This window comes from Oncorhynchus keta, chromosome 23 (assembly GCF_023373465.1).
Source record: "Oncorhynchus keta strain PuntledgeMale-10-30-2019 chromosome 23, Oket_V2, whole genome shotgun sequence".
NCBI classification, from domain to species: domain Eukaryota; kingdom Metazoa; phylum Chordata; class Actinopteri; order Salmoniformes; family Salmonidae; genus Oncorhynchus; species Oncorhynchus keta.
This window is the reverse complement of record NC_068443.1, coordinates 595,068-617,641: the sequence shown is the minus strand read 5'-3', so window position 1 is coordinate 617,641 and position 22,574 is coordinate 595,068. Positions and strand designations below refer to the sequence as shown.

Genomic DNA, 22,574 nt, shown 5'->3' with positions numbered 1-22,574 from the left:
CTGGACTGGACTGGCTGGACTGGACTGGCTGGACTGACTGGGCTGGCTGGACTGGACTGACTGGACTGGCTGGACTGGACTGGCTGGACTGACTGGACTGGCTGGACTGGCTGGACTGACTGGACTGGCTGGACTGGCTGATTGGCTTTCTGACTGGCTATGCTGATCTAGGATCTGGTGCCCCCTGTCCATCTAATCATATTCATTATGATCTGACAGGGGAACTGATCCTGGTTCAGCCCTCTTACCCTGTCTGAGATGCTTTGAGTCCAAAATCTGCTTCAGTTAATCTTTTCAGCAGAGAGAGAGAGGGACAGACAGACAGATAGAGAGAGAGACAGACAGGTAGAGAGAGAGAAAGATATAGAGAGACAGACAGGTAGAGAGACAGATAGAGAGACAGACAGATAGAGAGACAGATAGATAGAGACGGACAGACAGACAGATGGAGAGACAGACAGAGAGAGAGAGACAGACGGGTAGAGAGACAGATAGAGAGACAGATAGAGAGAGAGACAGACAGATAGAGAGACAGACAGAGAGACAGACAGAGAGAGAGACAGAGAGACAGGTAGAGAGAGAGAGAGAGAGAGAGAGAGACAGAGAGAGAGACAGAGAGAGAGAGAGAGACAGACAGAGAGATGGAGAGACAGACAGAAAGATACTTACTGAAAGTTGATTTTGTCTACTTGGAATCGGGTCTGGAATATCCCTGAAGTTAACACTCTGCATCGTAGCAGGTCCTGGTCTGTGGGACTGTAGTCTCCCTGTCTCTCCTTGTCTTACTGAGTCAATTCTGTCCAGGAAACTGCAGAGACACACACACACACACACACCGTTATCACTCATGTCATTCTGTGTCACTAGGGTTGACTGTGGGCTCTCGTTCTCCGTGGCCGACGTGATCAAGACATTTAAACGTGTTAACCCTCGCAAGGCTACCGGCCCAGGTGGCATCCCCAGCCGCGTCCTCAGAGCATGCTGGAGCTGGCTGGAGTGTTAATTAACGGACATATTCAATCTCTCTATCCCAGTCTGCTGTCCCCACATGCTTCAAGGTGTCCACCATTGTTCCTGTTCCCAAGAAGGCAAAGGTAACTGAACTAAATGATTATCGCCCGTAGCACTCACCTCTGTCATCATGAAGTGCTTTGAGAGACCAGTCAAGGACCATATCACCTCCACCCTACCTGACATCCTAGACCCACTTCAATTTGCTTACCAACCCAATAGATCCACAGACGATGCAATCGCAACCACACTGCACACTGCCCTAACCCATCTGGACAAGAGGAATACATACCTATGTAAGAATGCTGTTCATCGACTACAGCTCAGCATTCAACACCATAGTACTCATCATTAAGCTTGAGGCCATGGGTCTGAACCCCACCCTGTGCAACTGCGGTCTGACCAACGCATCACCGGGGACAAACTGCCTACAATCCAGGACACCTACAGCACCCGATGTCACAGGAAGGCTGAAAAGATAATCAAGGACATCAATCACCCAAGCCACTGCCTGTTCACCCCGAGCTGGGACCGAGAGACTGAAAACAGATTCTATCTCAAGGCCATCAGACTGTCAAAAAGCCATCACTAACCGGCTACCACTCAGTACCCTGCCCTGAACCTAATCACTGTCATCAGCCGGCTACCACCCAGTACCCTGCCCTGAACTTAATCCCTGTCACCAGCCGGCTACCACCCAGTACCCTGCCCTGAACTTAATCACCGTCACCAGCAGGCTACCACCCAGTACCCTGCCCTGAACTTAATCACTGTCATCAGCCGACTACCACCCAGTACCCTGCCCTGAACTTAATCACTGTCACCAGCAGGCTACCACCCAGTACCCTGCCCTGAACTTAATCACTGTCATCAGCCGGCTACCACCCAGTACCCTGCCCTGAACTTAATCACCGTCACCAGCCGACTACCACCCAGTACCCTGCCCTGAACTTAATCACTGTCATCAGCCGGCTACCACCCAGTACCCTGCCCTGAACTTAATCACTGTCTTCAACCGGCTACCACCCAGCACCCTGCCCTGAACTTAATCACTGTCTTCAACCGGCTACCACCCAGCACCCTGCCCTGAACTTAATCACTGTCTTCAACCGGCTACCACCCAGTACCCTGCCCTGAACTTAATCACTGTCACCAGCCGGCTACCACCCAGTACCCTGCCCTGAACTTAATCACTGTCTTCAACCGGCTACCACCCAGTACCCTGCCCTGAACTTAATCCCTGTCACCAGCCGGCTACCACCCAGTACCCTGCCCTGAACTTAATCACCGTCACCAGCCGGCTACCACCCAGTACCCTGCCCTGAACTTAATCACTGTCACCAGCCGACTACCACCCAGTACCCTGCCCTGAACCTAATCCCTGTCACCAGCCGGCTACCACCCAGTACCCTGCCCTGAACTTAATCACTGTCACCAGCCGGCTACCACCCAGTACCCTGCCCTGAACTTAATCACTGTCACCAGCAGGCTACCACCCAGTACCCTGCCCTGAACTTAATCCCTGTCACCAGCCGGCTACCACCCAGTACCCTGCCCTGAACTTAATCACCGTCACCAGCAGGCTACCACCCAGTACCCTGCCCTGAACTTAATCACTGTCACCAGCCGGCTACCACCCAGTACCCTGCCCTGAACTTAATCCCTGTCACCAGCCGGCTACCACCCAGCACCCTGCCCTGAACTTAATCACTGTCACCAGCCGGCTACCACCCAGTACCCTGCCCTGAACTTAATCACTGTCTTCAACCGGCTACCACCCAGTACCCTGCCCTGAACTTAATCACTGTCTTCAACCGGCTACCACCCAGTACCCTGCCCTGAACTTAATCACTGTCACCAGCCGGCTACCACCCAGTACCCTGCCCTGAACTTAATCCCTGTCACCAGCCGGCTACCACCCAGTACCCTGCCCTGAATTTAATCACCGTCACCAGCAGGCTACCACCCAGTACCCTGCCCTGAACTTAATCACTGTCACCAGCCGGCTACCACCCAGTACCCTGCCCTGAACTTAATCACTGTCACCAGCCGACTACCACCCAGCACCCTGCCCTGAACTTAATCACTGTCTTCAACCGGCTACCACCCAGTACCCTGCCCAGATACCTGGGAGATCCGTTTGAAGTCTCGATGAAAACCCCAGATGAGTTAGATTAGGAGGAATTAGATTATGAGTTAGATTTTGCCTTTTCTAGGGAGTTTTTCCTAGCCACCGTGCTTCTACAACTGCATTGCTTGCTGTTTGGGGTTTTTAGGCTGGGTTTCTGTACAGCACTTTGAGATATCAGCTGATGTAAGAAGGGCTATATAAATACATTTGATTTTAAACAAAGTACAGTAACTTCCTTGTATAGGTCTGTGTACAGTAGATCTAATGAATCACTTTGAGCCACGCTAGAAACGTTTTGTTCTCTCCTCTTAGATCTGTTAATACCATCACATTTTGTTTAAATAACTATAATAAAAAGTAGCTAGAACTGATTAGAAACATCCTGAACTGAACTCACTGTCCCAAATGGCGCCTATGTCCTATATAGTGCACTACCATAGGACGCTGGTCAAAAGTAGTGCACTATAGGGGAATAGGGTTCCATAGGACGCTGGTCAAAAGTAGTGCACTATATAGGGGAATAGGGTTCCATAGGACGCTGGTCAAAAGTAGTGCACTATATAGGGGAATAGGGTTCCATAGGACGCTGGTCAAAAGTAGTGCACTATATAGGGGAATAGGGTTCCATAGGACGCTGGTCAAAAGTAGTGCACTATATAGGGGAATAGGGTTCCATAGGACGCTGGTCAAAAGTAGTGCACTATATAGGGAATAGGGTTCCATAGGACGCTGGTCAAAAGTAGTGCACTATATAGGGGAATAGGGTGCAATTTGGGACGCAAGGCTATCCTTTATACCAGTGGTTCCCAGACTGTTTATAGTCCCATACCCCTTCAAACATTCAACCTCCAGCCGTACCCCTCTAGCACCAGGGTCAGCTGTACCCCCTCTAGCACCAGGGTCAGCTGTACCCCTCTAGCACCAGGGTCAGCTGTACCCCTCTAGCACCAGGGTCAGCTGTACCCCTCTAGCACCAGGGTCAGCTGTACCCCCTCTAGCACCAGGGTCAGCCGTACCCCCTCTAGCACCAGGGTCAGCTGTACCCCCTCTAGCACCAGGGTCAGCTGTACCCCCTCTAGCACCAGGGTCAGCTGTACCCCTCTAGCACCAGGGTCAGCTGTACCCCCTCTAGCACCAGGGTCAGCTGTACCCCCTCTAGCACCAGGGTCAGCCGTACCCCCTCTAGCACCAGGGTCAGCCGTACCCCCTCTAGCACCAGGGTCAGCCGTACCCCCTCTAGCACCAGGGTCAGCGCACTCTACAATGTTGTTTTTTATTGCCATCATTGTAAAGCCTGCCACACACATACACACTATACAATACATTTATTAAACATATACAATAGAGACATGGATTGTGTATGTGTGCCATTCAGAGGGTGAATGGGCAAGACAAAATATTTAAGTGTCACTATTAGGAAGGTGTTCTTAATGTTTTGTACACTCAGTGTATACATATGCCTTAACTAGGTCAGCTAGAGGAGAGGCGTTGTCAAGTGTTTTATGTGTTTTCTTTTAAAGCACATTGTGGCGTTTGAGTCATTTGAGATGGCAGTTCCAATGTGATCAGGGCTCTCTATATAATACCGTGCCAAGGGCTCGGTTTTACGAGAGGTGACAAAGGGGGCATAGGTTGTTTAAATAAATATAAAAAAACGGAGAAAACGCTGCTCATCTGTGATAGGCTACCCGAATTAAAGGGACATGCCTCCGGCCTGAAATATTTGTTCAAGTTTACAGTTGAAGCGGTTTCACTCAACTCTACAGAGTTTTAGATTAGTGTCTTAATCACCTGTAGAAAAGTGTTAGTGTCATTAGCCTCGGCTTATTTAGCTAGCTAGAACCAGCTCATCTACCACAGCTACCATGGATGTCAGAAATTGGCTCCGAAAGTTCCCAAAACAAAGCTAAAAAAAAGGAGGAGGAGCCACCGAGGAAAACGCCGCCAAGCTCAGCAGCGAAAACGCCGCCAAGCTCCAGAGCCCACCCACCTTTGTCTAATAAATTCAAAATATAAAAAAAGGGAGTTTTTCCTTGCCACCGTGCTTCTACATCTGCATTTGCTTGCTGTTTGGGGTTTTAGGCTGGGATTCTGTATAAGCACTTTGTGACATCGGCCGACTTAAAAAGTGCTTTATAAATACATTTGATTGATTGATAAACATCTCCACAACATGATGCTGCCACCACCATGCTTCACCGTAGGGATGGTGCCTGGTTTATCCCAGATATGAGGCTTGGCATTTAGGGCAAAGAGTTCAATCTTGGTTTCATCAGACCAGAGAAAATGTTCTCTCGTGGTCTGAGAGTATTTAGGTGCCTTTTGGCAAACTCTGCGGGCTGTCATGTGCCTTTTACTGAGGAGTGGCTTTCGTCTGGCCACTCAACCATAAAGACCTGATTAGTGGAGTGCTGCAGAGATAGTTGTCCTTCTGGAAGGTTCTCCCATCTCCACCGAGGAAGTCTAGAGCACCTGTCAGAGTGACCATCAGGTTCTTGGTCACCTCCCTAACAAGACCCTTCTCCCCCGATTGCTCAGTATTGCCGGACGGCCAGCTCTAGGAAGAGTCTTGGTGGTTACAAACTTCATCCATTTAAGAATGATGGAGGCCACTGTGTTCTTGGGGACCTTCAATGCTACAGAATGATGGAGGCCACTGTGTTCTTGGGGACCTTCAATGCTGCAGAATGATGGAGGCCACTGTGTTCTTGGGGACCTTCAATGCTGCAGAATGATGGAGGCCACTGTGTTCTTGGGGACCTTCAATGCTACAGAATGATGGAGGCCACTGTGTTCTTGGGGACCTTCAATGCTGCAGAATGATGGAGGCCACTGTGTTCTTGGGGACCTTCAATGCTACAGGATGATGGAGGCCACTGTGTTCTTGGGGACCTTCAATGCTACAGAATGATGGAGGCCACTGTGTTCTTGGGGACCTTCAATGCTACAGAATGATGGAGACCACTGTGTTCTTGGGGACCTTCAATGCTACAGAATGATGGAGACCACTGTGTTCTTGGGGACCTTCAATGCTACAGAATGATGGAGACCACTGTGTTCTTGGGGACCTTCAATGCTACAGAATGATGGAGGCCACTGTGTTCTTGGGGACCTTCAATGCTACAGAATGATGGAGACCACTGTGTTCTTGGGGACCTTCAATGCTACAGAATGATGGAGACCACTGTGTTCTTGGGGACCTTCAATGCTACAGAATGATGGAGGCCACTGTGTTCTTGGGGACCTTCAATGCTACAGAATGATGGAGGCCACTGTGTACTTGGGGACCTTAAAAGCTACAGAATGATGGAGACCACTGTGTTCTTGGGGACCTTCAATGCTACAGAATGATGGAGACCACTGTGTTCTTGGGGACCTTCAATGCTACAGAATGATGGAGACCACTGTGTTCTTGGGGACCTTCAATGCTACAGAATGATGGAGGCCACTGTGTTCTTGGGGACCTTCAATGCTGCAGAATGATGGAGGCCACTGTGTTCTTGGGGACCTTCAATGCTGCAGAATGATGGAGGCCACTGTGTTCTTGGGGACCTTCAATGCTACAGAATGATGGAGGCCACTGTGTTCTTGGGGACCTTCAACGCTACAGAATGATGGAGGCCACTATGTTCTTGGGGACCTTCAATGCTGCAGAATGATGGAGGCCACTGTGTTCTTGGGGACCTTCAATGCTACAGAATGATGGAGGCCACTGTGTTCTTGGGGACCTTCAATGCTACAGAATGATGGAGGCCACTGTGTTCTTGGGGACCTTCAATGCTACAGAATGATGGAGGCCACTGTGTTCTTGGGGACCTTCAATGCTACAGGATGATGGAGGCCACTGTGTTCTTGGGGACCTTCAATGCTACAGAATGATGGAGACCACTGTGTTCTTGGGGACCTTCAATGCTACAGAATGATGGAGACCACTGTGTTCTTGGGGACCTTTAATGCTGCAGAATGATGGAGACCACTGTGTTCTTGGGGACCTTCAATGCTACAGAATGATGGAGGCCACTGTGTTCTTGGGGACCTTCAATGCTGCAGAATGATGGAGGCCACTGTGTTCTTGGGGACCTTCAATGCTGCAGAATGATGGAGGCCACTGTGTTCTTGGGGACCTTCAATGCTACAGAATGATGGAGGCCACTGTGTTCTTGGGGACCTTCAATGCTACAGAATGATGGAGGCCACTGTGTTCTTGGGGACCTTCAACACTGCAGAATGATGGAGGCCACTGTGTTCTTGGGGACCTTCAATGCTACAGAATGATGGAGGCCACTGTGTTCTTGGGGACCTTCAATGCTACAGAATGATGGAGGCCACTATGTTCTTGGGGACCTTCAATGCTGCAGAATGATGGAGGCCACTGTGTTCTTGGGGACCTTCAATGCTGCAGAATGATGGAGGCCACTGTGTTCTTGGGGACCTTCAATGCTACAGAATGATGGAGGCCACTGTGTTCTTGGGGACCTTCAATGCTACAGAATGATGGAGGCCACTGTGTTCTTGGGGACCTTCAATGCTACAGAATGATGGAGGCCACTATGTTCTTGGGGACCTTCAATGCTGCAGAATGATGGAGGCCACTGTGTTCTTGGGGACCTTCAATGCTGCAGAATGATGGAGGCCACTGTGTTCTTGGGGACCTTCAATGCTACAGAATGATGGAGGCCACTGTGTTCTTGGGGACCTTCAATGCTACAGAATGATGGAGGCCACTGTGTTCTTGGGGACCTTCAATGCTACAGAATGATGGAGGCCACTATGTTCTTGGGGACCTTCAATGCTGCAGAATGATGGAGGCCACTGTGTTCTTGGGGACCTTCAATGCTACAGAATGATGGAGGCCACTGTGTTCTTGGGGACCTTCAATGCTACAGAATGATGGAGGCCACTGTGTTCTTGGGGACCTTCAATGCTACAGAATGATGTAGGCCACTGTGTTCTTGGGGACCTTCAATGCTACAGAATGATGGAGGCCACTATGTTCTTGGGGACCTTCAATGCTGCAGAATGATGGAGGCCACTGTGTTCTTGGGGACCTTCAATGCTGCAGAATGATGGAGGCCACTGTGTTCTTGGGGACCTTCAATGCTACAGAATGATGGAGGCCACTGTGTTCTTGGGGACCTTCAATGCTACAGAATGATGGAGGCCACTATGTTCTTGGGGACCTTCAATGCTGCAGAATGATGGAGGCCACTGTGTTCTTGGGGACCTTCAATGCTACAGGATGATGGAGGCCACTGTGTTCTTGGGGACCTTCAATGCTACAGAATGATGGAGGCCACTGTGTTCTTGGGGACCTTCAATGCTACAGAATGATGGAGGCCACTGTGTTCTTGGGGACCTTCAATGCTACAGAATGATGGAGGCCACTGTGTTCTTGGGGACCTTCAATGCTGGAGAATGATGGAGGCCACTGTGTTCTTGGGGACCTTCAATGCTGCAGATTTTTTGGTACCCTTCCCCAGATCTGTTCCTTGACACAATCCCGTCTCAGAGCTCTACGGACAACTCCTTTGACCTCATGGCTTGGATTTTTGCTCTGACATGGTCAACTGTAGGACCTTTATATAGACTAGAGGTTGACCGATTAGTCGGCATGGCCGATTTCAAGTTTTCATAACAATCGGTAATCTGCATTTTTGAACGTCGATTATGGCCAATTACATTGCACTCCACGAGGAGACTGCGTGGCAGGATGACCACCTGTTACGCGAGTGCAGCAAAGAACCAAGGTAACTTGCTAGCTAACATTAAACGTATCTTATTAAAAAAAAGTGAATCTTAACAATCACTAGTTAACTACACATGGTTGATGATAATACTAGTTTAACTAGCTTGTCCTGCGTTGCATATAATCAATGCGGTGCCTGTTAATTCATCATCGAATCACAGCCGACTTCGACTTCGCCAAACGGGGGATGATTTAACGTTTAGAGCATTCGGGAAAAGCTGTTGAAGTCAGAATGTTTACAAATACATTTAAACTCAGTTTCACAATTCCTGACATTTAATCCTAGTAAAAATTCCCTGTCCTTAGGTCAGTTAGGATCACCACTTTATTTTAAGAATGTAAAATGTCTGAATAATAGTAGAGAGAATGATTTATTTCAGCTTTTTTTATTTCATCACATTCCCAGTGGATCAGAAGTTTACATACCACTCAATTGGTATTTGGCAGCATTGCCTTTAAATTGTTTAACTTGGGTCAAACATTTTGGGTAGCCTTCCACAAGCTTCCCACAATAAATTGGGTGAATTTTGGCCCATTCCTCCTGACAGAGCTGGTGTAACAGTCTCTGCCCACAAATTTTCTATAGGATTGAGGTCCGGGCTTTGGGATGGCCACTCCAATACCTTGACTTTGTTGTCCTTAAACCAAGTTAAAGCTTGGTCGCAAATGGGTCTTACAAAATGGACAATTTTGCCACAACTTCCAAAGTTGCAACACACTTTGAGGGAAGGCAATCACACGCTGCGTTAGCTAAGTTTAATTATGCTCCGAAATTTGCTCTATGTCATTTTGCATTTTTCACCAGTCAGCCTGCGCTCCGTAGTTAGCGGATCACCTGCTCCTTACCGGACACTGCGGGTCCAGTTTTGGGTAAGTAAACCAAAAGCAAATCCACGGAGGAAAATGATGCCATCCCGCTGTGCAATTGCACAAAATCCCCAAGCCTCCTTTTTAGAGGAAAGACTACGTAATATTTAGGCTGGCCATTTCGAGAGTGCTGGACATTGATTTCTATTTCACACAAGAAGACACCAGTGTCTGCGATTGCCCGAAGTAGTCTTTTTGACCACGATTACGGCTAATCCTGAATTAATCGTGAATAATTATGATTGAGAAAGTTAAACGGTCAAAGATCATTCCCCCAAGACATGCTAACGTCGCACCATTACCAATAACGGCAGGATAATCATGTCTTGGGGGGGTATGATCTTTGACCCTCGAACTTTTACACATTATTATTCACGATTCATTCATGATTATCCATAGTCATGGTAACATACACAGGAATTGAGAATATTTTATTCGTATTTACAACAGGCAGAATGTACCACAGACTCAGAGCTGATTTGTGAAGGAGCTGAAGGCAAAACTGAAGAACCAAAATAGTCTCTGCACACTTCCAATCAGATGCACATTTCTTTAATTGTGGGTCAGCTTTCGGTCACTCGACCTTCATCAGAGCCTACCGGTAAAAAGCCACAAGGTGAATCTGGGGTAATGGCACCTGTGATCATCTAAAGTACCCAGAAAGGGCCACTAGATGTCACCAGAGAGAAAAACAGTGACATTCCTATATTCTTCACATTTATGAATCATGTGGTCTCTTGAACACCCCCACTGCAGTCTTCCCCAGCATCAGGAAACTAGAAGAAAAAAGGGGAACATTTTGTTCTGGGATTAGTGGAAGAACAGTCAGCTCATTTACAAACATTGACATGTCTACCATGGTGGGGGTGTTACCAGTCCCTCTACCTGTCTGTCATGGTGGGGGTGTTACCATTCCCTCTACCTGTCTGTCATGGTGGGGGTGTTACCAGTCCCTCTACCTGTCTACCATGGTGGGGGTGTTACCAGTCCCTCTACATGTCTACCATGGTGGGGGTGTTACCAGTCCCTCTACCTGTCTACCATGGTGGGGGTGTTACCAGTCCCTCTACCTGTCTACCATGGTGGGGGTGTTACCATTCCCTCTACCTGTCTACCATGGTGGGGGTGTCCCCAATCCCTCTACCTGTCTACCATGGTGGGGGTGATACCAGTCCCTCTACCTGTCTACCATGGTGGGGGTGTTACCATTCCCTCTACCTGTCTACCATGGTGGGGGTGTTACCATTCCCTCTACCTGTCTACCATGGTGGGGGTGTTACCAGTCCCTCTACCTGTCTACCATGGTGGGGGTGTTACCAGTCCCTCTACCTGTCTACCATGGTGGGGGTGTTACCATTCCCTCTACATGTCTGTCATGGTGGGGGTGTTACCAGTCCCTCTACCTGTCTACCATGGTGGGGGTGTTACCAGTCCCTCTACCTGTCTGTCATGGTGGGGGTGTTACCAGTCCCTCTACCTGTCTACCATGGTGGGGGTGTTACCATTCCCTCTACCTGTCTACCATGGTGGGAGTGTTACCAGTCCCTCTACCTGTCTACCATGGTGGGGGTGTTACCATTCCCTCTACCTGTCTACCATGGTGGGGGTGTTACCAGTCCCTCTACCTGTCTACCATGGTGGGGGTGTTACCATTCCCTCTACCTGTCTACCATGGTGGGGGTGTTACCATTCCCTCTACATGTCTGTCATGGTGGGGGTGTTACCAATCCCTCTACCTGTCTACCATGGTGGGGGTGTTACCATTCCCTCTACCTATCTGTCATGGTGGGGGTGTTACCATTCCCTCTACCTATCTGTCATGGTGGGGGTGTTACCATTCCCTCTACCTGTCTACCATGGTGGGGGTGTTACCATTCCCTCTACCAGTCTACCATGGTGGGGGTGTTACCATTCCCTCTACCTGTCTGCCATGGTGGGGGTGTTACCAGTCCCTCTACCTGTCTGTCATGGTGGGGGTGATACCATTCCCTCTACCTGTCTACCATGGTGGGGGTGTTACCATTCCCTCTACCTGTCTACCATGGTGGGGGTGTTACCATTCCCTCTACCTGTCTGTCATGGTGGGGGTGTTACCAATCCCTCTACCTGTCTACCATGGTGGGGGTGTTACCATTCCCTCTACCTGTCTACCATGGTGGGGGTGTTACCATTCCCTCTACCTGTCTACCATGGTGGGGGTGTTACCATTCCCTCTACCTGTCTACCATGGTGGGGGTGTTACCATTCCCTCTACCTGTCTACCATGGTGGGGGTGTTACCAGTCCCTCTACCTGTCTACCATGGTGGGGGTGTTACCAGTCCCTCTACCTGTCTACCATGGTGGGGGTGTTACCATTCCCTCTACCTGTCTACCATGGTGGGGGTGATACCAGTCCCTCTACCTGTCTACCATGGTGGGGGTGTTACCAGTCCCTCTACCTGTCTACCATGGTGGGGGTGTTACCAGTCCCTCTACCTGTCTACCATGGTGGGGGTGTTACTAGTCCCTCTACCAGTCTACCATGGTGGGGGTGTTACCAGTCCCTCTACCTGTCTGTCATGGTGGGGGTGTTACCAGTCCCTCTACCTGTCTACCATGGTGGGGGTGTTACCATTCCCTCTACCTGTCTACCATGGTGGGGGTGTTACCATTCCCTCTACCTATCTGTCATGGTGGGGGTGTTACCATTCCCTCTACCTATCTGTCATGGTGGGGGTGTTACCATTCCCTCTACCTGTCTACCATGGTGGGGGTGTTACCATTCCCTCTACCAGTCTACCATGGTGGGGGTGTTACCATTCCCTCTACCTGTCTGCCATGGTGGGGGTGTTACCAGTCCCTCTACCTGTCTGTCATGGTGGGGGTGTTACCATTCCCTCTACCTGTCTGCCATGGTGGGGGTGTTACCAGTCCCTCTACCTGTCTGTCATGGTGGGGGTGTTACCAGTCCCTCTACCTGTCTGTCATGGTGGGGGTGTTACCATTCCCTCTACCTGTCTACCATGGTGGGGGTGTTACCAGTCCCTCTACCTGTCTACCATGGTGGGGGTGTTACCATTCCCTCTACCTGTCTACCATGGTGGGGGTGTTACCAGTCCCTCTACCTGTCTGTCATGGTGGGGGTGATACCATTCCCTCTACCTGTCTACCATGGTGGGGGTGTTACCAGTCCCTCTACCTGTCTACCATGGTGGGGGTGTTACCATTCCCTCTACCTGTCTACCATGGTGGGGGTGTTACCATTCCCTCTACCTGTCTACCGTGGTGGGGGTGATACCATTCCCTCTACCTGTCTGCCATGGTGGGGGTGTTACCAGTCCCTCTACCTGTCTGTCATGGTGGGGGTGTTACCATTCCCTCTACCTGTCTACCATGGTGGGGGTGTTACCATTCCCTCTACCTGTCTGTCATGGTGGGGGTGTTACCATTCCCTCTACCTGTCTACCATGGTGGGGGTGTTACCATTCCCTCTACCTGTCTACCATGGTGGGGGTGTTACCATTCCCTCTACCTACCATGGTGGGGGTGTTACCAATCCCTCTACCTGTCTGTCATGGTGGGGGTGTTACCAGTCCCTCTACCTGTCTGCCATGGTGGGGGTGTCCCCAATCCCTCTACCTGTCTGCCATGGTGGGGGTGTTACCAGTCCCTCTACCTGTCATAGTGTCCCATTCCACCAGGACAACAGGTCAAGTAAGTTGAAGGTAAATTTGTTAAACATTCTGACTGATAATGGGACTGTTTGGGAAGGCTGAGCCTACATGTTAGAGACGAGTGTGTAAGTATTCCCCTCTCAGATTCTAAAAAAAGGGGTTTAGCTATTCCAAGGTTTAGTAACAGAAGCCTTAAAATGAGACATGATGTCCCATCCACAGTACCTTGCTATTGTCATCAGACCAGCTGGCATGAACTTCCAGGAATTTAGAAACCTCATTCCCATGACAATGGCCAGCGTTCCTGAGGTACCTAATTTACACAACGAGAAGACATGTTACTGTAGTGTAGCTGTTCGAAACACTCACTAACATGAACTAGCCTACGCGTAAGGTCATGTTATTGATAACTAGCCAAAGTTTGGCTCACTCACCGAGAGAAAGCCTGACATCTTTAGGATTCTGAGACATCAGGTAGGCACCAAGTCCAGCTAGGAACCCAAAGAAAAGTCCCGCAACCAGTGAAGTTACACTTCCTGGTACGGGAACCAATCACAGAGCATATTGAAGAATAACTACTTACATGCAAAATTCGATCAATATTTCTTGACAGCTGACTTTAAAATAAATACTTGGTAAAGTAAACAAACATTTGGGAAGTGTGTCATCATCCTTACCTGCTTTTACATAACCCATGATTCCTCCTGCCAAGACCAATGCAGCATAGCTGTAACCAATCCAATCTTGAGACATTGTCACGTCTTGTCTAAAACTAATAAGGAAAAGTATTGTCAAAACTCGCGATAAATCTTAATCTGAGACAATTCGACTACAACATAGCATTTCAGTGCCACAAGTCGAATTTCGCTGTTCCATTCCCGGAAGTGTTATGGATTTCAAAATAAAAGTGCCAAAACTTTGAGATTCTTCTTCTTCTTCTCTGAAACGTTATGGCATACCACAACTATTGTTGTATTTCCGCCACAAACTGCTCCATTACGGAGAAAGGAAAAAAACAACATTTATCCACACGTATTATAAAAAAAAACGTAATAAACATCCCACTCCTTCAGTCATTAAAAAAAACCTCTACAACTCCCCGTTATGGCTCAGGGGCCTGCGAAGGTAGGACCGCACCAGACAGAACTAGGATGTTAAAGTCTTGTAATTTATGTCAACATTCCTACACTTCACTTCCCCCAATTGAGCAGTGTCCGTTTACCACCACTGCTATAAAAGTAACAGAGTCCTCCTTCTTCACATGAAGAAGCCTTCTCCGCAGGTTGCGGTGTATGCTTAGCCTCTAGCATGAAACCTCTAGAGCTACTCGTTCTTTCTACCCGTTAAACAGCCTCCGCACAGGAGTTTCTTAACAGCCCAGATTTTGGTAACCTCGGTCTCTTTCATCCACCTGGTACATTTATCTGATTTCGTTTCATGATCTCCACCACAGTCATAACATTTTCCTCCTTGTTAAATTCTCTTCTGCCAAACAATCTCCTTCATAATGATCTTCCCCACATCTCGGCTTCTCCGGTCTGCATACACTAGATTCATGCTCCACACATTGTACAGCTGGTAGCCTACATTGCAAAAGGTCTGGGAATAAACGCGCTGACAGGGTAGTTGACGTATCCTAGCTGCACTCGGATAGTGAGGAAACTTCTCGAAACGACGAGAACTCTTCTTGTTCTTGTCATTTACCATGAGATGCATTCCCCGTGCGTCGACCACTCCATGGACACGTTCTTCAGTAGAGCAGCGTTGAATTCTTCCGCTACTATAGAAATGACTCATTTGACAGGTGCGCTGCATCGTAAATCAAAGCACACAACATCCTATCCATCAGTTTGCGTGAGATCCAACACACATTTCTTCCGATCAACAGATACATTTAAAAAAAAAATCTAAACAAGTTCCACTTCTCGTGATTTTCACATATTTAAACTTTCCCATAGAGGAGGAGGAGAAGCGAAAGGGTTATATAAGCATGTGCCCAAAACAGGTGGTGTATTTTAATCTCACCAAGCGAGGAGTTTTTTTTTGTATGGACGTCAATGAGTGTCGAATTTGGTTAACAAAAACAATGTATGGTTTATTTGCAACGTGCGGTTTATTTGATCGAGTAGAAGTTTCGTACTGCTGAAGTTGTTAGAAGTTTACTGATATAAGTAGCGCCAAACGAGAACGCAACAAAATAGAGTCACTCTTAATTATTATGTGCGTCAAGTCATTATTCCACCGGGACTAAATGACCATCGTTGGGACAGAGCACTGATGATTTCTGGGAGCGCTGGTGGGCCATCCTGAACAAATGCTCTACTGATTTTAATGACATTAATTGCTGACCAGTTGAGAAAGGATTTTATTGAAATGGATAACACGATTGAAGAGAGACGCACAGCTCTTACAAGGAGCTGTTAATGATGATGGCATATTCAATGAACTGATGAAAACTAACCAAGCGCTCCAGGACAAGTTGTCTACAGAAATAAAGGAGTTTAAAATCAAGAAATTCAACCAAGACAAAAAAAAGACAAGGCCGAGGACAAAGTCTACTTCTGGAGAAACCCTGACAAGATGTCCTGCTCCTCCTCTCCATGACCGACGCAGGAGGGAGGCCGCTTCCTTCTATCCACAAACAGGAGTCCAAACCTTTCCATCATTTACCAAAGAATGAAAAACAAGCTTTGCTTGATTTACAATCCGATACATCAGTCCTTACCCGCCCTGCTGATAAGGGTGGGTCGGTTGTACTCTTGGATAGGACAGTTTATGTAAATGAGTGTCATAGACAACACCTTTTACAAGAAACTCAGAAGTGACCCCACTTCACAATTTCAGAACACTGTCTTTACGGTCTTAGATGGCTATTTAAGTTCTGGTCAAATAACCAAAAAATGACACTACTTTTTGTCTATTCAACATAAAATGACCACTTTCTATACTTTGCCGAAATTACACAAGAATGTTACAAAACCTCCAGGGCGCCCTATTGTAGCGGGCATTGATGCAGTAACGACCCCTCTATCATTGGTGCAGTAACAGGCCCCTCTATCATTGGTGCAGTAACGGCCCCTCTATCATTGGTGCAGTAACGGCCCCTCTATCATTGGTGCAGTAACGGCCCCTCTATCATTGGTGCAGTAACGGCCCCTCTATCATTGGTGCAGTAACGCCCCTCTATCATTGGTGCAGTAACGGCCCCTCTATCATTGGTGCAGTAACGCCCCCTCTATCATTGGTGCAGTAACAGGCCTCTCTATCATTGATGCAGTAACAGGCCCCTCTATCATTGATGCAGTAACAGGCCCCTCTATCATTGGTGCAGTAACGACCCCTCTATCATTGATGCAGTAACGGCCCCTCTATCATTGGTGCAGTAACGGCCCCTCTATCATTGGTGCAGTAACGCCCCCTCTATCATTGGTGCAGTAACAGGCCTCTCTATCATTGATGCAGTAACAGGCCCCTCTATCATTGATGCAGTAACAGGCCCCTCTATCATTGGTGCAGTAACAGGCCCCTCTATCATTGGTGCAGTAACAGGCCTCTCCATCATTGGTGCAGTAACGGCCCCTCTATCATTGGTGCAGTAACGGCTCCCCTCCTTTGTAAAGGACACCAGCAGTATGGTCTCAGAACAGCTCCCCTCCTAAAGGACACCAGCAGTATGATCTCAGAACAACTCCCCTCCTAAAGGACACCAGCAGTATGGTCTCAGAACGGCTCCCCTCCTAAAGGACACCAGCAGTATGGTCTCAGACCAGCTCCCCTCCTTTGTAAAGGACACCAGCAGTATGGTCTCAGACCAGCTCCCCTCCTAAAGGACACCAGCAGTATGGTCTCAGACCAACTCCCCTCCTTTGTAAAGGACACCAGCAGTATGGTCTCAGAACAGCTCCCCTCCTAAAGGACACCAGCAGTATGGTCTCAGAACAGCTCCCTCCTAAAGGACACCAGCAGTATGGTCTCAGAACAGCTCCTCCTAAAGGACACCAGCAGTATGGTCTCAGAACAGCTCCCCCTCCTAAAGGACACCAGCAGTATGGTCTCAGACCAGCTCCTCCTAAAGGACACCAGCAGTATGGTATCAGAACAGCTCCCCTCCTAAAGGACACCAGCAGTATGGTCTCAGAACAGCTCCCCTCCTTGTAAAGGACACCAGCAGTATGGTCTCAGACCAGCTCCTCCTAAAGGACACCAGCAGTATGGTCTCAGAACAGCTCCTCCTTTGTAAAGGACACCAGCAGTATGGTCTCAGACCAGCTCCCTCCTAAAGGACACCAGCAGTATGGTCTCAGAACAGCTCCTCCTAAAGGACACCAGCAGTATGGTCTCAGAACAGCTCCCCTCCTAAAGGACACCAGCAGTATGGTCTCAGAACAGCTCCCTCCTAAAGGACACCAGCAGTATGGTCTCAGAACAGCTCCTCCTAAAGGACACCAGCAGTATGGTCTCAGAACAGCTCCCCCTAAAGGACACCAGCAGTATGGTCTCAGAACAGCTCCCTCCTAAAGGACACCAGCAGTATGGTCTCAGAACAGCTCCTCCTAAAGGACACCAGCAGTATGGTCTCAGAACAGCTCCTCCTTTATAAAGGACACCAGCAGTATGGTCTCAGAACAGCTCCCTCCTAAAGGACACCAGCAGTATGGTCTCAGAACAGCTCCTCCTAAAGGACACCAGCAGTATGGTCTCAGAACAGCTCCCCTCCTAAAGGACACCAGCAGTATGGTCTCAGAACAGCTCCCTCCTAAAGGACACCAGCAGTATGGTCTCAGAACAGCTCCCCTCCTTTGTAAAGGACACCAGCAGTATGGTCTCAGAACAGCTCCCCTCCTAAAGGACACCAGCAGTATGGTCTTAGAACAGCTCCCCTCCTTTGTAAAGGACACCAGCAGTATGGTCTCAGAACAGCTCCCCTCCTAAAGGACACCAGCAGTATGGTCTCAGAACGGCTCCCCTCCTTTGTAAAGGACACCAGCAGTATGGTCTCAGAACAGCTCCCCTCCTAAAGGACACCAGCAGTCTGGTCTCAGAACAGCTCCCCTCCTTTGTAAAGGACACCAGCAGTCTGGTCTCAGAACAGCTCCCCTCCTAAAGGACACCAGCAGTATGGTCTCAGAACAGCTCCCCTCCTAAAGGACACCAGCAGTATGGTCTCAGAACAGCTCCCCTCCTAAAGGACACCAGCAGTATGGTCTCAGAACAGCTCCCCTCCTAAAGGACACCAGCAGTATGATCTCAGAACAGCTCCCCTCCTAAAGGACACCAGCAGTATGGTCTCAGAACAGCTCCCCTCCTAAAGGACACCAGCAGTATGGTCTCAGAACAGCTCCCCTCCTAAAGGACACCAGCAGTATGGTCTCAGAACAGCTCCTCCTTTGTAAAGGACACCAGCAGTATGGTCTCAGAACAGCTCCTCCTAAAGGACACCAGCAGTATGGTCTCAGAACAGCTCCTCCTAAAGGACACCAGCAGTATGGTCTCAGAACAGCTCCTCCTAAAGGACACCAGCAGTATGGTCTCAGAACAGCTCCCCTCCTAAAGGACACCAGCAGTATGGTCTCAGAACAGCTCCCTCCTAAAGGACACCAGCAGTATGGTCTCAGACCAGCTCCCTCCTAAAGGACACCAGCAGTATGGTCTTAGAACAGCTCCTCCTAAAGGACACCAGCAGTATGGTCTCAGAACGGCTCCCTCCTTTGTAAAGGACACCAGCAGTATGGTCTCAGACCAGCTCCCCTCCTAAAGGACACCAGCAGTATGGTCTTAGAACAACTCCCTCCTAAAGGACACCAGCAGTATGGTCTCAGAACAGCTCCCCTCCTAAAGGACACCAGCAGTATGATCTCAGAACAGCTCCCTCCTAAAGGACACCAGCAGTATGATCTCAGAACAGCTCCTCCTAAAGGACACCAGCAGTATGGTCTCAGACCAGCTCCCCTCCTTTGTAAAGGACACCAGCAGTATGGTCTCAGAACGGCTCCCCTCCTAAAGGACACCAGCAGTATGGTCTCAGAACAGCTCCCCTCCTAAAGGACACCAGCAGTATGGTCTCAGAACAGCTCCCCTCCTAAAGGACACCAGCAGTATGGTCTCAGACCAGCTCCCCTCCTTTGTAAAGGACACCAGCAGTATGGTCTCAGAACGGCTCCCCTCCTAAAGGACACCAGCAGTATGGTCTCAGAACAGCTCCCCTCCTAAAGGACACCAGCAGTATGGTCTCAGACCAGCTCCCCTCCTAAAGGACACCAGCAGTATGGTCTCAGAACAGCTCCCCTCCTTTGTAAAGGACACCAGCAGTATGGTCTCAGAACAGCTCCCCTCCTAAAGGACACCAGCAGTATGGTCTCAGAACGGCTCCCCTCCTAAAGGACACCAGCAGTATGGTCTCAGAACGGCTCCCCTCCTTTGTAAAGGACACCAGCAGTATGGTCTCAGAACAGCTCCCCTCCTAAAGGACACCAGCAGTATGGTCTCAGAACAGCTCCCCTCCTAAAGGACACCAGCAGTATGGTCTCAGAACAGCTCCCCTCCTAAAGGACACCAGCAGTATGATCTCAGAACAGCTCCCCTCCTTTGTAAAGGACACCAGCAGTATGGTCTCAGAACAGCTCCCCTCCTAAAGGACACCAGCAGTATGGTCTCAGAACAGCTCCCCTCCTAAAGGACACCAGCAGTATGGTCTCAGAACGGCTCCCCTCCTTTGTAAAGGACACCAGCAGTATGGTCTCAGAACAGCTCCCCTCCTAAAGGACACCAGCAGTATGGTCTCAGAACGGCTCCCCTCCTAAAGGACACCAGCAGTATGGTCTCAGAACAGCTCCCCTCCTAAAGGACACCAGCAGTATGGTCTCAGAACATCTCCCCTCCTTTGTAAAGGACACCAGCAGTATGATCTCAGAACAGCTCCCCTCCTAAAGGACACCAGCAGTATGGTCTCAGAACGGCTCCCCTCCTAAAGGACACCAGCAGTATGGTCTCAGAACAGCTCCCCTCCTAAAGGACACCAGCAGTATGGTCTCAGAACAGCTCCCCTCCTAAAGGACACCAGCAGTATGGTCTCAGAACAGCTCCCCTCCTAAAGGACACCAGCAGTATGTTCTCAGAACAGCTCCCCTCCTAAAGGACACCAGCAGTATGGTCTCAGAACAGCTCCCCTCCTAAAGGACACCAGCAGTATGGTCTCAGAACAGCTCCCCTCCTTTGTAAAGGACACCAGCAGTATGGTCTCAGAACAGCTCCCCTCCTAAAGGACACCAGCAGTATGGTATCAGACCAGCTCCTCCTAAAGGACACCAGCAGTATGGTCTCAGAACAGCTCCCTCCTAAAGGACACCAGCAGTATGGTCTCAGAACAGCTCCTCCTAAAGGACACCAGCAGTATGGTCTCAGAACAGCTCCCCTCCTAAAGGACACCAGCAGTATGGTCTCAGAACAGCTCCCCTCCTAAAGGACACCAGCAGTATGGTCTCAGAACAGCTCCCCTCCTAAAGGACACCAGCAGTATGGTCTCAGACCAGCTCCCCTCCTAAAGGACACCAGCAGTATGGTCTCAGACCAGCTCCCCTCCTAAAGGACACCAGCAGTATGGTCTCAGAACAGCTCCCTCCTTTTGTAAAGGACACCAGCAGTATGATCTCAGAACAGCTCCTCCTAAAGGACACCAGCAGTATGGTCTCAGAACAGCTCCCCTCCTAAAGGACACCAGCAGTATGGTCTCAGAACAGCTCCTCTAAAGGACACCAGCAGTATGGTCTCAGAACAGCTCCCCCTCCTTTGTAAAGGACACACGCAGTATGATCTCAGACCAGCTCCCCTCTAAAGGACACCAGCAGTATGGTCTCAGAACAGCTCCCCTCTAAGGACACCAGCAGTATGGTCTCAGAACAGCTCCCCCTCCCTAAAGGACACCAGCAGTATGGTCTCAGAACAGCTCCCCTCCTAAAAGGACACCAGCAGTATGGTCTCAGAACAGCTCCCCTCCTAAAGGACACCAGCAGTATGGTCTCAGAACAGCTCCCCTCCTAAAGGACACCAGCAGTATGGTCTCAGAACAGAGATGAGATGTCTAACCAGGTACTGATGAGGGGCAATGAGATGTTTAACCAGGTACTGATGAGGGGCAATGAGATGTCTAACCAGGTACTGATGAGGGGCAATGAGATGTTTAACCAGGTACTGATGAGGGGCAATGAGATGTCTAACCAGGTACTGATGAGGGGCAATGAGATGTCTAACCAGGTACTGATGAGGGGCAATGAGATGTTTAACCAGGTACTGATGAGGGGCAATGAGATGTCTAACCAGGTACTGATGAGGGGCAATGAGATGTTTAACCAGGTACTGATGAGGGGCAATGATATCTGAGGTACTGATGAGGGGCAATGAATGTTTAACCAGGTACTGATGAGGGCAATGAGATGTTTAACCAGGTACTGATGAGGGGCAATGAGATGTCTAACCAGGTACTGATGAGGGCAATGAGATGTCTAACCAGGTACTGATGAGGGCAATGAGATGTCTAACCAGGTACTGATGAGGGGCAATGAGATGTCTAACCAGGTACTGATGAGGGCAATGAGATGTCTAACCAGGTACTGATGAGGGGCAATGAGATGTTTAACCAGGTACTGATGAGGGGCAATGAGATGTCTAACCGGGTAGAGTACTGATGATGAGGGCAATGAGATGTCTAACCAGGTACTGATGAGGGCAATGAGATGTCTAACCAGGTACTGATGAGGGCAATGAGATGTTTAACCAGGTACTGATGAGGAGCAATGAGATGTCTAACCAGGTACTGATGAGGGGCAATGAGATGTTTAACCAGGTACTGATGAGGAGCAATGAGATGTCTAACCAGGTACTGATGAGGGCAATGAGATGTCTAACCAGGTACTGATGAGGGGCAATGAGATGTTTAACCCAGGTACTGATGAGGGGCAATGAGATGTCTAACCAGGTACTGATGAGGGCAATGAGATGTCTAACCAGGTACTGATGAGGGGCAATGAGATGTCTAACCAGGTACTGATGAGGGCAATGAGATGTCTAACCAGGTACTGATGAGGGGCAATGAGATGTCTAACCAGGTACTGATGAGGGGCAATGAGATGTCTAACCAGGTACTGATGAGAGGCAATGAGATGTCTAACC

At 49.2% G+C, this 22,574-nt stretch overlaps 1 protein-coding gene across 2 annotated transcripts; it reads right to left on the bottom strand.

Moving 5' to 3' along the window:
- Positions 1-10,291: 10,291 nt before the first annotated feature.
- Positions 10,292-15,038, bottom strand: LOC118380876 (transmembrane protein 14C-like). Of its 2 annotated transcripts, XM_052475885.1 has the most exons (5): positions 14,997-15,038; positions 14,087-14,181; positions 13,844-13,945; positions 13,635-13,722; positions 10,292-10,531 (listed from the first exon to the last, which is right to left on the bottom strand). In XM_052475885.1, the coding sequence occupies exons 2-5, from the start codon at positions 14,160-14,162 to the stop codon at positions 10,474-10,476; spliced, it is 324 nt and encodes a 107-aa protein (XP_052331845.1). In that variant the 5' UTR covers positions 14,163-14,181; positions 14,997-15,038; the 3' UTR covers positions 10,292-10,473. The 2 variants fall into 2 exon arrangements, with proteins under 2 accessions (XP_052331845.1, XP_035623730.1); XM_035767837.2 differs by lacking the exon at positions 14,997-15,038 and having other exon boundaries at positions 14,087-14,445.
- Between the last annotated feature and the right edge of the window lie 7,536 nt (positions 15,039-22,574).

Coding starts and splice junctions, on each gene's coding strand:
- LOC118380876 (XM_052475885.1), bottom strand. CDS start 14,162: ATGTCTCAAGATTGGATTGGTTACAGCTATGCTGCATTGGTCTTGGCA. Junction 13,723..13,843: donor AGATGTCAGGCTTTCTCTCG/GTGAGTGAGCCA, acceptor TGTGTAAATTAG/GTACCTCAGGAACGCTGGCC. Junction 10,532..13,634: donor GGTCTGATGACAATAGCAAG/GTACTGTGGATG, acceptor TTTTTCTTCTAG/TTTCCTGATGCTGGGGAAGA.